The 15,324-nt window shown below is 37.6% G+C and overlaps 2 protein-coding genes across 2 annotated transcripts in view; both read left to right on the forward strand.

The window, feature by feature from the left end:
- idi1 (isopentenyl-diphosphate delta isomerase 1) overlaps positions 1-15,324 on the forward strand; it is a 491,925-nt gene that overhangs the window by 142,689 nt on the left and 333,912 nt on the right. The gene's annotated exons all lie outside the window — the stretch shown is intronic.
- adarb2 (adenosine deaminase RNA specific B2 (inactive)) overlaps positions 2,252-15,324 on the forward strand; it is a 304,726-nt gene continuing 291,653 nt past the window's right edge. Inside the window, exon 1 of the mRNA XM_033985811.1 lies at positions 2,252-2,354. Coding sequence (XP_033841702.1) covers positions 2,252-2,354 — 103 coding nt within the window. The remainder of the gene's footprint in view (positions 2,355-15,324) is intronic.

Here is a 15,324-nt window from a genome sequence, read left to right on the forward strand (position 1 = left end):
AGACTGAACTGTGAGCTGGTGAGTTAATATCTAGATTCATAAACACTGGATTGACTTTTCCCTGCAGCCCCAGCCCCTTCGCGACCTTTAACCTTTTCTCTCTGACCCCAGACCGGGCGAGCACACAGCCCCGCAGTGTAAACAGAGAGGTGCATAATATACGAAAGGGAGGAGCGCCGGAATACACTGAACCAGAGGATAACAATGCACTGTACAGCAGCGATGGGAGAGTACTTTGAATATGGATTTAGTTACAGAATACTGAATACCCAGATTAAAATGTATTTTGTAACATATTCTGATACTTAGGCCAATCATAGCACTGCATTTTGAATACTTAGGATACTTTTACACTGATTTGCATTATATTATAGTGAAAAAAACATGACATTATTTACAAACAACTTTATTTTTTTGCCCTGTTTATGCATTATTATTATTATTGTCATTATTATTATTATTATTATTATTATTATTATTATTATTATTATTATTATTATTGTCATTATTATTATTATTATTATTATTATTATTATTATTATTATTATTATTATTATTATTATTATTGTCGTTATTATTATTATTATTATTATTATTATTATTATTATTATTATTATCACAAATACTATGCAGTTCAAAGCCGAAATTACAAGATGAAGTACTGCGACCTATTTGTTTGATTTAAAAAAAAAAAAAAGTAACTGTATTCTGAATACCATCAAATGAAGGAGTAACTGTACCGGAATAGAGGTACTCAAAATTAGTATTCACTTACTTATTAAGAACTAAAAGTTAAATCTGTCAAGCAGACAAAAAGTTGTAAAAGTGAAGGTGTTTCACTGCTCATCCAGCCCATTTATTAATTACTTTATAATTTGAATTCAGTTACTTCCAAACACTGTGTATAAGCCACGAGGAAGATCAGGTTGACACTATGATATGTTTTTACTTGTATAACTAATATTTGATAGTTGTTATTTATATTCTGTACTCAGTAAACTGTTGCATTTCATGACTCAATCCAAAGTGTATTTCTATAGCACATTTCAAACAACTGCATCTGACCAAAGTGTTTCACATAGATATGCAGCGCAAAGACACAATATATGCACACACTTATTTATTTTAATAGCTGAATATGTGAAATACAGTGAGTTTCTGACAAGCAAAACACATATATTAGAAATTAACTGACTCTAATTGACCTTTAGAAACAAACATCTATATCTACCATTTATTCTAATCTGAAGAAGCAGGTACAATGGTGGCACATCTATAGACCATCCTACCTCATTTTTCAGAGAGAAACATAACACACACACACACACACACACGCACACACTCATTCATACAGTCAATTTAATGTTTTAAGTGTGTTGCCCAAGGACACAACAGCAGTGCGCACTAGCAAGAGCAGGAATGTAACTACCATCACCTTGAGGTCAGAGGGTGAAAGCTTTACCATCTAAATCCCTGCAGTTATAGTGTTTAAAGAGCATGAAATGAGCCAGTGTCAATCAGTGTTAGTTGCATTTTAATCTAGTTTATTTAAAAAAAGAAAAGAAAAAAAAGCTCCAAAATGTTTAGAAAAGGCAACAAAACGCGCGCTGTGCTTCAACTTAACCTGGAGTCAGCGCGTGTGTGATGGAGCCAGCCCCTCTTCCACTTCAAACCTATTATTTGTTCATTGCGTCTGTGCGTAAAAACAACACAAGTTTAAGCGGCGCGAGCGATAAAAACGTGTCACGGGGCGGCAGCCGGGGACGCGCTGCCAGTTTAGTGGGTGTCGCTGGTGATGTCACGCCTCCCAGACTGACACGATTGCAGCCTAATTAGAAAGCTCGGCAGCAAATAAGATAGGCGCCCTGCATGGCTGAATCCAAAGTGCCTGCCTGTGCCAAAAGCGCAGCGCACCAGACACGGGAGCGCATAGGACGAGACCAGCGAACAGCAACAACAACAACAACAGCAGCGGTGTCTGTGCCCGCGAGAAGGTGAGGGAACACGGAGGAGCAGCATTTAAGCGCTCCTCTCCTACCCTCCCTCCCTCCTGGATTTGTCATTTGGGGCGCAACACACAAAAAGGAGAGAGGAGTGAGTGAAAGAAAGAAAGAAAAGAGAGGGAGAATAGTCCGATACGTCAAGCACGGGAGACTGTACCCCAGCGCGCGTCAGCCAGACACAAGTACGACTCGAGCGCTCCCCCCGGTTACCAAGTTCCTTTCGCTTCTTTCTCTTGGTTTTCCGCCCGATGGCATCCGTGCTTGGGAACAGCAGCCGCGCATCGGGACCTCAGAGCGGCCAGATGAAATGCAAGCTCAAGCGGCGACGCAGGAGAAGATCCAAGAGGAAAGGTAGAACACCAACTTTACCCTACTTATTCCTTTGTCTTGTCCACCTCTTTTGACATCACATGGAAACAAATCAACATCTCTACTTCAAACTGATGCGCACCTAAACCAGCACCTGCACCTGATTCTGTCTATCTCCACGCAGATTTTACGCATAGATTATCGCGCTTATTTCTCTCTCCACATTCGCGTTTTGCTTCATATTTTCACTACAGTTTATGAGGAGGAGAGCGCGCGTTTTGGACACGTTTGGCACTCCGCTCTCCCCGTGTCGGAGCAGGTGCAGTGGCATCGTTTAGGGGCAATAATGGAACAAAAACGAGGCTCCTTTTACGCGCCGTGGATGGACTGGCTAAACCCGCGCCTTCAGCACACACGCGTCTCCTTTGGAAAGTTCCTGGTGCGATTATTGACCTCGTAAAAAAAAGGCAAAACGAGCCAGAAACTGTGGCCAATTAAAACAGTTTTGAACAATACACCGAACAGCTAAAAAGTAAACTAGAAAATGAGGTTTGCTTTGTCTGGAGTGGTGTTTTTTATGTAGAATCTATTTCCAAATGTGTCCTGCTTCAACTTACAAACTCCTTTATTATAACCAACAACAGTTTACCTCAATTTTGCTTAATTAACATCTTAAATCTGCTCATTTGCTACTTCATTACTACATTTATTTATCCAGCCTCACCCCTCATCTTAAAACACCAGACCATTTATGTCCACTTCACTCTCCATAGCAGTTTTAATGATATCGTAGGGCCTGGAAACAAGAATGCTATCCCAATTAAAACAGCAATTATTTTTATGACTTTTCATCATTTACTTTTATCTCTTCTATTTAACTGAACAATGGGACAAAACAGACAGTTTAAAAGGAGGCGGTTATTTGAAATACACTCACTGTTTTCTAGGCGCAGGGACAAAAGAGGAGCAGGTATGATCCAGCCGCGTGGACTCGGGGCGAAGTGTGTTTTTCTGCCCCCCAAAAGCTCCAGTTTACGCTTGGATTTTGCACCGTAGATATCATTCAAAACATGCAATTTGTTTGTTAAAATTACCTCTATCTTTTGTATATATTTATATTTTAAAATCCTAATCCCACTGTGGAAAATCCTGCATTTTTTACAGCTTATAGTCTTGTTAAAATTGCTCCGTTGTATTAGTTGTAGTGGTTATTTTGATTTGATTTCACACCGTAACTTTTAGGCTATTTCTGTTTTGCAGTAGATACTAACAGGACAATTTGCGTTTATAAGGATTCTTAAGTGTTTGTTATTTTAATTAGCAAAATAAATGATCGTTTTAACCTAATTGCTGAATTTAAACAGTTTATACATTGACGCTTTCGGAGCCAGGCCACAAGTATTCAACGTAAATTCAAACATGATCACGTATTTTATTTCAAATTCATGAAAAATCTTTAACAAAAAGAAATATATATCCCCAAATTTCCCAGATATAAACTCACATATTCATCAAACACATCATCCATTCACATAATCATCTGCGAATATCCTTTTTCCCCTCACATCCCAGCGTCTTTGAATGCATCGCCAGCATTCCCCAAACCACTTTTTCCCCTTGTCACCCAACCCTAAACAGACATCGGCATCTTGTCCGCGTCTCCTCCTTGAGTTTTAATAACCCAAGTAATTGAGACAAGGCCGACAATACGTAAAATATAGCGTCGGGGCAGTTGTATTTACATAATGGGACTGACAGAATCGGTTCCACAACATTAACCATTGCATATGAGTGTGACAGGACTCCGGGCCCTTTTAGCATTGTGGCTAATTTATAGGCGCAGCGCTGATTCACTCTGATAACATTAGCGACATCAGGGGCCAATGCAACTGTGTCGTCGTGAAATGCTGAAACTGACAGATTTGACCCCCGTGTAAATGAAACGCATTATTGGGAAGTCATTGGAAAAATACAGGATGGAATTTCACACGGCGGAATGTTGCTACGCTGTTTGTTTAATGGACAAAGACAGACTCCCATTGCAATAGTTTTCATTTGGTCTAATTATAAAAGCCATTCATTTTTTTCCTCGACTTTATCCCGAGGCTGTTTTGAGTTAACTTCAATATCGACGCAACTTTCAAACGAACACGAGCGTATTATTAAATGAGTATCACCGTCTCGCACTCAGAAATCAAAACAACTTGGGTTTTTTTGGAACTAAACCTTTAAACACTTTGATTTCAAATGCAGTATTTTTGATTCATTATTTTAGACAAAAACACATTTCCAAGATGGAGGCAAAAAGACATACTGGCATCCTCTTTTATCTTTAACTAATTCAGTACATACTTCGAAATGTTCCACAATAGGGCTTTACCATAACGTGATTGGCATATGCATTTTCATATCAGAACCACGTCATTGCAATATTATTTTAGGTGTCGGTAGTTTTAGTAGTTATTTCTGATGCTTCTTGTTGATGTATTGATTTCTTATTTTTCTATCGTTGCTACGGACAACTAGTACACAACGATACCTTTATTACAACATTATCAAATTTACGTTTTACAATTGTAATCTCAAAAAATCTGATTTGGAACGACATATGTAACTCCTATATACTTCTCTTCTATCGTAATTTGAAAACATCCCACATTTTCCCATTGTTTTTAAAGTAACTGTCCACGGGGGATTATCATTGCGTTGCTATGGACAACAAAACCTTCATTACAACACTATCAAATTAACTTTTTACAATTTTAATCATAAAAAATCTGATTTTGAACGACATAGGTAACTCCTTTATACTTCTCTTCTATCGTAATTTGAAAACATTCCCACATTTCCCCCATTGTTTTTAAAGGAACCGTCTATGGGAGATTATCATTGCGTTGCTATGGACAACTAGTACACAACGATACCTTCATTATGACATTATCAAATTAACTTTTTACAATTTTAATCTCAAAAACTCAGATTTTCAACGACATATGTAACTTCTCTTCTGTCGTAATTTGAAAACATTTCCACATTTTTCCCATTGACTTTAAAGTGACTGTCCACAGGGATTATCATTGTGTTGCCATGGACAACTAGTACACAATTATCCCATCATTACATCATCAAATTAACTTTTAGTTTTAATCTCAAAAACTCGGATTTTCAACGACATATGTAACTTCTCTTCTATCATAATTTGAAAACATTCCCACATTTTTCCCATTATTTTTAAAGTAACTGTCCACAGGGGATTATAATTGTGTTGCTATGGACAACTAGTGCACAACGATACCTTCATTACAACATCATCAAATTAGCTTTTACAGTTTTAATCTCAAAAACTCAGATTTTCAATGACATATGTAATTCCCTTCTATCATAATTTGAAAATATTCCCACATTTTCCCTATTGACTTTAAAGTAATTGTCCACAGGGATTATCATTGTGTTGCTATGGACAACGACACCTTCATTACAACACTATCAAATGAACTTTTTACAATTTGAATCTCAAAAACTGAGAAAACTAACTGTCCACGGGGATTATCCTTCCATGGCTTTTTGTTTTTCTAATCCTACGGAAGCCTTTAGATGATTCACAGATGATTAAAACCAACGTCTATTCAATACATGATAATCTGAAACGTCGCTTTACATACTGTGTTTCTATTATCATTACAATACCGCATGCTCATTTTAGTAATCCTTTTTGTTACTTTCCCATCGTATTGTGTGTTACAGTTCAGGAGGACACTGCTCTCACTAGCGCCGCGTTGTGGACTTATAACACACTGCAGTTCATGTGTTAGCAGGTCTAGCGTGTAGCGTTATTGCACTGGAGGATGTCACGATCGCTTTACTGACCTTTGGCTTGTTTGGACGTCTAATTTATGACAATAGTTTTCATTTAGAGCCGCTAAAACACAGTGCGAGGGAGTAACTGGAGTACCCATTTACGTAATCTGTATTTATTACTACACAGCGTATGGTAGTACTAGTTAAAGAGTTTTTAAAGTAGCAGTAGTAGTAGTGCTGGGCCATTTTGAACACTCCACATGTACTTTTCTGAGAGTAGGTGTTAATTTACATATTGGCTGTGAAGAAAAATGAGTGTTAATCGTCTTAAAAGTTAGCATTTTTGACACGTAGCATAAATTCTACATAAAATCTGATATTATCGTCAAGCTAGTTGTGTTTTTTTCCTAATATGTTTACTTACATTTCATAGTTCGTTCTTTTTATCGACCTTTACATTGCAATACTGTAATTTCTCCATTGTGGGATACATACAGGTTTGTCTTATCTTATTTAGTTGATTTACTCTGGAAAAAGTTGACGTGAAATATGTTGGATTTGATCTTGATTTGACTTGGAGATGGATAGATTTAAAAAGTAAGATTCTGTTCAGAGTATAAATAACTCCAGGAGTGTTAAAATTCGAGATAAACTAATACAAACATCCCATGCATTTCAGAACATATTTGTAGAGGTGTAAACTACAGGTACAACAAGACGTTTCTAAAAAAAACACATCGTATTTTGCATTGTAGCTTCGTTTTACTTGTACTTGTATCATTTTGCAGTGACGACATCATATTTGAGCACATTTCCAGACCACTATTTGCTGTTTAGAGACGTCGCTAGCCCCATTTGCCTTAGCACCGTAAGTTGACAACATTTTGGCCTTTTATCTCTCGTATGCGTTTTTATGCACGAGAATAAGCAGTGAAAAGATTTATGGCGGAACATTATGTTTTTACAGCGCGCGTTGGCCTCTTCTGTGAGAGTGGAGCGTTCGGACGAGATAGCCGATCGGGGAATACACGAACGCGGCGTAATTTATGTCGCTATAACTTGGAGCGGGGTCGACAATGGGAGCGCAGTGTTAGAAGGAGTTGAAGTTTAGGTGTTTAGGATGTAGTGTTATTGTCATCTACACCGCAAAAAAATCATCTTAAATGGACTATTGGTTATTTGTTTCATAATATCCCATTTAACTTATAGATCCTGCGTTTGTTTCATTACTGAAGTTTCGTTTTTCTATAGATCTGACCTGTAATTTGTAAGTTTTGATCACGTTTTTCCTCCTTATAGACGCCATTTGTGGGACCTTTGCTCCTTAACGCTAGTGAGATTTGAATTTGTATCATTTTTCTCCTTTTCTTCTGATCTTAAATGGTCTATTAGTTTCACAATATGACATTTAACTTATATATCCCGCGTTTGTTTCATTACTGAAGTTTTATCGCTCCAAACTGCAGTGAAAAACGTGCATTCTTAGTGTGAGCCTTTCCATAGATCTGACTTGTAATTTGTAAGTTTTGATCGCATGTTTTTTCCTCCGTATAGACGCCATTTGTAGGACTTTTCATCCTTGAGAGCAGTGAGTTTTGAATCTGTTTAATTTTTGTTCTTTTTTGGAAAATGGAGTTGAAGTAAATGTGTTTAAGATATTGTTCAGTGGAAGTTGTGTTGTTGTCACGTCCAGGGCAAAAAAATGGTCTTAAATGGACTGTTTTTGGGGTTTTTTTCTTCCTCATTGATGCCATTTGTAGGACTTTTGATCCTTGCAAAGTTTGTATTTATTTATTTTTTTGTATTGTAAGTCTTCAATACAAAAATGTCTTCATGAGACAGGCCAACATACGTGGAAGTTACTGAACTTGATTGAGTATTTTGGACAATAAACCTATAGATTATTTCAGTTTGGATTATTGACTTGAGTATGATAATATTTTCTTTGAATTGGCTGGGTTGTTTTTTTTTTTGTTTTTTTTGCTAGTAAACTGGAAAAAAAATGTAACTCAAGTCAAAATAACTCAGAAAATCACATTACATTGACTAATAATTTAGCTTTAAAACTATATCAAGTCATGAAGGAGTTAAACAAAAAATCTACAAATTATATTGGAGTAAAAATAACTGTGCAAAAAAATAACAAAAAAAACTAGCTTTTTTAAATCCATATTGGCTTTTTTTTTTTGTAAAGCGCCAGTCTGAGAAACATTGCTTGATAATTACCTTAACACCTTGTAGACCAATGAAATGCAGCATTTTTTACCATTTGCTCCAACTTGTTTTTATCAGTGCAGCATAATTATTCCAGGAGTCCTTATTTCCTTATTTTGTTGAACTGGGTTTGAGGTTTAATTCATTTTCCAATCCCAGCTGTGATTTCCCGGGTCACATTCGCGGCGCAGGTGAATTGGTCTCTTTTTTTCTGCCGAGTTTTGCTGATTTGGAGAATTGGAGATGGGATTTCTGGGCCTTTGTAGCCGTCTGTGTTTGGGATTGAAAAATGTCTTTTTATCGGCTGCTCTTATCTCCTGTTTGACCGAGCCGTGTTTCAACATTTTAAAAAAACATCAAGACAAATGAGACGTTTGAGTCTGTAAAAGGCTTCAGTTATCTTGTGGAATGATGGTAGCAGCTTTAAGATGTGATTAAAAAAAAAAAAAAAACTGATTCAAGTTTCGGGTTACATCTTGCTCTATCTAAAACTATGCAATTTGTCTATTAACCATAGATTGAATACATAAATGGACAAAGCTAACCTGCTAGCCGCTGCGTTCCAAATAGGAAGTGATCATGAGTGCGCTTCTCACTCCATGGCTTCAATTCTCTTTATATTGAAAAACTGTCATCCTTCTCTCTGTAACTGCTGCTGTGAGCTTTGTCATTTTGGTCTTAAAATGTTCGTATTAACCCGCTCTACATGATCATGGTGTTTTTATTTCAATATTGTGTCCATAAATCAAGTTATAAACATTAATAACAGACAAATCAGGTGCTGTCTTTCTCCGTGGTTGCTCCCGCTAACGTTAGCAACAAGTTTGATTGCCTGCTCCCTGCTAAACTAGCGATACGAGTGGGAAGCGGCATTACTTCAAAGGGGTAACAGACTTGCTCTGGATTGGCTCTTTGGTTGCTATGATACTCGCGATTTCCAAATGTGTAACTCCAAATTCTATCCCTGCTCTAGTCACGATGAACATCCTTTGACTTGAACTGAACACTATGGGTGACGTTACACTCACTTAGTCCAGTCTATGCTATTAACACATAATAATAAAGGTGCACTTTGTAACTTTTCTGGCGAGGGTTGTCTCCGTAGAGATCTCTTTGCTTTGTCTTGAAAGTTTCACAACACAGCATTTAACGTTGCTCTCCTACATTTAGTTCATTACTGAAGCTTTTATTGCTCAAAAGTACATTGAAAAACATGCATTTGTACTGTGAGCAGGGTTGCCTTTAGCTGACCTGTAACTTGACCTGGGAAAAAAAAAAGTTTAATGCCATACTGCGGAATATTCCAGGTAACGTAATACCATCTTCATGCAGAAAAGCGTCTGGCAGACCTTCACCTGAAAAGTTACATATTGCACATTTAAATATTACTTTTGAGGATGCTTTATGCAACTAATTGTTATAAATCTTTTGAACTTTAAACACTGAAACAGAAGATTTTGAATTCAAATACATTCAAATCCATAATATCTCTCTGTGTATTTTTATTTTACTTTTTTTATATACAGAGGGATCAGTCTGGTCCCCATGTCCTCCGTTGCATCCCAAGCAAAAACAAATGTGATCGTCCAATCAGATTTGTTAATTTCAGTGACGCATGTGAAACGAAGGAGCTCATTGGTTACTCATCATTCACAAAAAAAAAAAAAAAAAAAATCACATTTCACAGTTTTCACAGTTTTGTGTTTCATTGATTCTGCAGAAATCCACAATGATTTTCAGTCCCCTTTTATATATATTTTTTATTTACTTATTTCTGATACAAACCATGCATGTCCCTGATTGGTTAATCCACCTGTCAATCACGCTCATCTGAACTCGAGCTGGTGAACAAACTCTCATCTTCGCAAAATATTGTGCGTATTCTGGATTCCAGCCAATCAAATACACTATAGAAATAAAAATCCTTTACTGTTTCAATATAAAACAAACTACAACCACTTTACCTCTCTACAAACATTAATGGCATCAACTTCAAGATCAAAAAAGTGAATAGTTTCTTTAGTGTAATACCTGCGTCTTAACATTAAAGCTACAATTCATGTTCAAAACTGTTCTTATGTCACCTCTTCCTCATAAAACTCAGCATATACTCGCGTTGTCTCATGCCTTTTCTTTTACTTACTAATATTTCCTGTGATGGAGTACACAGTGTGAGAGTATGATCAGAGCTCGCTGCAGTATTCCTGGGCCATAGTACGTGTTAAACCATGACGTATCTCCCCTGCACTGGCCTACATTTACTGTCATTAATAAAGTCCAGCACAGAGGAAGAGGAGGAGGAGTAGAGTGAGGAAGAGCGCACCTCTTCTGGGCAGATTGGAACATCGCTCGCGCCTCTTGCTTTTCACAGTATAGGTTTCACAGCGGGACCATGTATAGGTCACTACACGATATAATTAATGGTACATATTAGGGTAAAAAGTAGGATTCTGTTTTGGAAATCTGGCAACGATTTAAAGATGCACTGTGTAACTTTTCAGGTCTGTCTCCATGGAGATTGTATTGCTTTGCCTGGGATGCTCCACAGTGTTTACTACAATTACAAAGCCACAGGTTTTTAAACGGATACAAAATTTCGCCATAGCAATGAACAATTTGAACGGTAAAAAGTCCTCAAAATGGCGGCTTTAAACAGGACGCTAAAATCCATCAATTTACCAAAGTGTCTTGCCCAAGGACACGTGGGATCAAACATACGACCTTCAGACTGGTTGCTGCTCTTTCTATCTGTTTTATTTTTATGTATTTATTGTATTTTTTTTAGGTCAAATGTATTTTCATTCACATCGACTCAGGCCATCCCAAAGTTACATGACATCACTGAAGTAGTTGTCATGGATACTGCTTTGTTTACTGCGAGAATGAGTCAGAGGAACAGGCGGCACATTGTTTAAAGTGTTTAATCATTCACACTTTCGTATATCGCTAATAAACATGTCTTTTCTTGTTCTTTCACCAATTGCCAACTACTTCATAGAATAAACTCTAAATATCTAATTAAAAAAGTGATACTTCAACTTTGACTTGACCGCTCTTAATCTAGATTTGTACATTTTGATGAAAAAGAAAGAAACGTAAGTTGAAGAGCGTGTTTCTATTAGCAACTATCATTAGACAACCATTATAAGCTGATATACTCATCCCAATCACTACTATTACCACTACCTACTACTACCTACTACTATTACTACTACCACTATTTAAACAAGTTTTGACGCTGTCTTCTTACCGGTGGAGGCAGGACGACAGCGCCATCTGTAGAGAACCGCATTATCAACTGGGATTGAGCAAACATGATTGAGACAGACAACAAATGACTGAAATAAGAAAACGTGTCCAAACGTGTCTTTAAACCGGGACGAGGGGGGCGTTTTTACTCTCACACACCTGGGATAGTCTAGTAAGTAGTAGTAGCATTAGCGCTAAAACCTTACAGATATAATTGCTAATAAAAACAGCATACATATAGTATTACCACATGTTCAGCAAAAATGGATGTGCAACATTTCAACTTTCATTTATGTTGATCATTTGATTTTCAGACATGCTAGGAGCTATATACGCACACTGAAGCTCCGGTACGCTGCTTTCACTTTAACACATTCGTTCATTCATTAAAAACAGCGAAACACGTGCTAGTCCACAATGGAGAGACTGTAGTTTATCATTACAGCTGATCTGAAACAAGTAAGCTAACGTCCAAACCTTGCTCTTTCTTACCCCATGCAGTTGAACGCCTCTCCTAGCTTGCGCCTAATGTAAATCAGACATGCAGCAGGTATCCGAGTTTGTATCAGCTTCTCCAGATGTATTATTGGGATCTCCGAGATTCGATTCACGACACCTCAATCGCAATTCCCGGATTTACCGAATTTTCCGAACTACAAGTCGCAATTTTTTTTGTTTTCATAGTTTGCCCGGAGATGCGACTTATACTCGGGTACGATTTATACGTGGAATATAAGTCTAATCTGAGTATATACTTTCACATCTTCATTACGGTCACACTGACAACCGTGTTTTTTTCTTCATTATTATGCAGTTTTTGACTTTTACTCCGGAGCGAGTTATAGTCCGGAAAATACGATACTTGCATTTTGTTATATTGGTTTAAAATGGATTAAAGTCAGTTAAGCCTTTTACAATAAACAGTATAATATTACCCATGATCTCTAAACCTCTAAGACCAATTTGAACCAAACCAGGTCTATAAACAGACTCACGGGACAGATCTTTTCTCGGACCAGTTCACACGTTGTTGTGTCCTTGAGCGAGATACTTCACCCGCCTCAGATATGTACATACGTATACACATACAACAGTAATGTAAGACTGATGCATACATGGCTTTGTCTAATTGCAGTAACACGTCTTTATCCAGCACTGCGGTTGTGTCCAGCGCATATGTGTGTGGCCTGGTTTCACAGTCGGGACGCCCCAATGTCACTGTATTCGCCTATGGGAGGGAGGAGAGGGGGTTACACTGTTAGGGAGATGTATTCCTCAGATATATCACTCCGAACGCTTCTGTCACTTTTGTTTGTGTTCCGATAAACGTATTAAGACCCGCGTCTCCAACACCCACGGCATTTAGGAGGTTAACGAAGGTCGACGCCGCTCCCTGCTCTTCCTCCGATCACTATTCACCTTTCCTAATGCGGAATATGGAGTTTAGGGCGCCGCGTCCTCCAACCAAATAGACGTTTAACATGGAACGGGAGAGAAAAGGTTATTATTATTACTACTGACTGTTGTCTCTGGAGGAAAGCTGATAAAATGACCACAGAGGAAGAAATAGCACAACTTTAGCAGGCATTAGCATAATTAGTCATTATCTTGTAATAGTCCCTCTTGGCGTTTCGGGAGACTAGCGTTGGGGAAGGGAGAGTCTACTTAAAGTTCAGGAAACAAATGTCGAAGTGGCTCCAATAACAAAGAGCTGGAGAGGAGGTTTCGGTGACAGTCGTGGTGCGGCGCAGATGTGGATTTAAATGTTCACAAGGAGACGCTTAGGTCAGATATCTCGTTTGGTGATTCAGTGCTATAAAAAGGTTCTGTTTATATGTTTAATTAACCATTTTTCTGTGATTTTAGCAATCAGTTAGGTGGTATTTCTTTTATTATAGAATATACCTATTTTTAGTCATTCTGCAACTATGGCAATTCGTACACAAAGTTATTCAAAGTGCTTTACAGAATAAGAAAGACATTAAAATCACAATACAAATACAAATGATGGATCACAGGGCACTAACATGTGGGAGATGTTAGTGTTGTTAGCCATGTATGTACTTATTCACACATTTTAAACAATTTTACACCTCAAATATCTAAAACGAATTACTTAAAATTGACAAATTCCTATATTTACTTACACACCTATCCTATTGGCAACTTTGAATGACCCGTACCCGTTTATTGCATTGAAAAAGACTGTATTTACATTCTATTTACATGGAATTGTGCAGGTGACATGCCACCTCCACAAAGTTACACATTGAACCTTTAAATCAGGAGTCTCAAACCCAAATTATCTGGGGGCCGCAGGAGGCAGAGTCTTGACGAGGCTGGGCTTATCAGGTATTCAACAAAAAAAGCTTTGTTAAAATCTTCTCAAACGTCATTTCTGTTTTCAATATACATGAGGAAATATGCCAATTTGTGTGGATTTTATGGATATACATCATTATTTGTTGAATCTTTATTGAAACATGGTAATGCCACACTAACATTAAACTTTCATGTTGTCCTGCAGGCACAAAATATCATCTTGTGGGCCGCAATTGGCCCCTGGGCCGCGAGTTTGAGACCTCTGCTTTAAATGTTGATTGTCTTGTACATATTTATCTTACATTTATTCAATTTCATTTGTTTTTCTATCCATCTATCCATTTTTTATTTATTTTTTTGCTTATCTGAGGCTGGGTCGCAGGGCAGCGGTCTAAGCAGGGACTCCCAGACTTCCCTCACTGCAGACACTTCCTCCAACTCCTCCGATGGGACTCCGAAAGCATTCCCAGACCAGCCATTTGTTCTTTATGCAAAAAAAACCCAAATAAAAAACAATTAAATACTTGCCGCTTGTCTCCATGAAAAGGACGTTTAATGCCATACTGTGGAACATTCCAATTAAATCAATAACATCTCTTGCTGGCGGCCGTGTATCTACTTGAAAAGTTGCACGAGGTGCCTTTTATATACTCTTGCTCTTATAATATTAATGAAAAAAAAAAAAAAAAAAAAAGAAACATTATTCAAACTAATAGGGCAACAATTCTTGCAAAAATATTCTATAAAAGAAAAAAAATATATACAGAAAAAAAAATCTAAATGAGAATGCTGCTGCTGATGTGGAGGAGAGCTTGTTGAGTAGAAATGATTTAACTCAGCAGTGGGGGAATGTGCACAGATGCAGTTTAAAACATCGAGGAGGTGACACTTAAGTTAATTAGGCTGTTGTTTGATGACTCCCACAGTCGGCTGTTACTCACGGCAACTCAAACTTGTGGCACTTGTTTCCTTGACAACAAAACACAGAAATGAAATTGAGTTAGTCATGTATTACGCTCTGACAATCTGTTCACAGCGCTTGGAACAATATACAATAACAAGAAGCGTGCAGGAGAATTGTGCAGGAGAATTGTGCGAACGGCAACTTTTAGGGAGTATATGTTTGTTTAAACGGCCTGTACCTGATTTTTTCCAATCCATCCAATTAGAAAGCGTTTTATTGGCTGATAATCATAAAGTGCGGGTTTTAGCTTATTAGTTGTTGTTAGCTTTACATCACGGCAAAACTCTGCTCCCCTGTCTGAAACTTGTGAAAAGTGCTTGTGAACTCATCACAGTGAGTAATTAGGATGTTCTGAATGCATAAGGTAAGTGAGGAATAACTTTGGACCACTGCAAACTTGTTTTTTATGTTTTTAAGGTCTATGTCCTGTATTATAAGGCATACACAACTACTTCCATGTACTGT

The sequence above is a fragment of the Periophthalmus magnuspinnatus genome, chromosome 20 (genome assembly GCF_009829125.3).
Source record: "Periophthalmus magnuspinnatus isolate fPerMag1 chromosome 20, fPerMag1.2.pri, whole genome shotgun sequence".
In the NCBI taxonomy this organism is placed as follows: domain Eukaryota; kingdom Metazoa; phylum Chordata; class Actinopteri; order Gobiiformes; family Gobiidae; genus Periophthalmus; species Periophthalmus magnuspinnatus.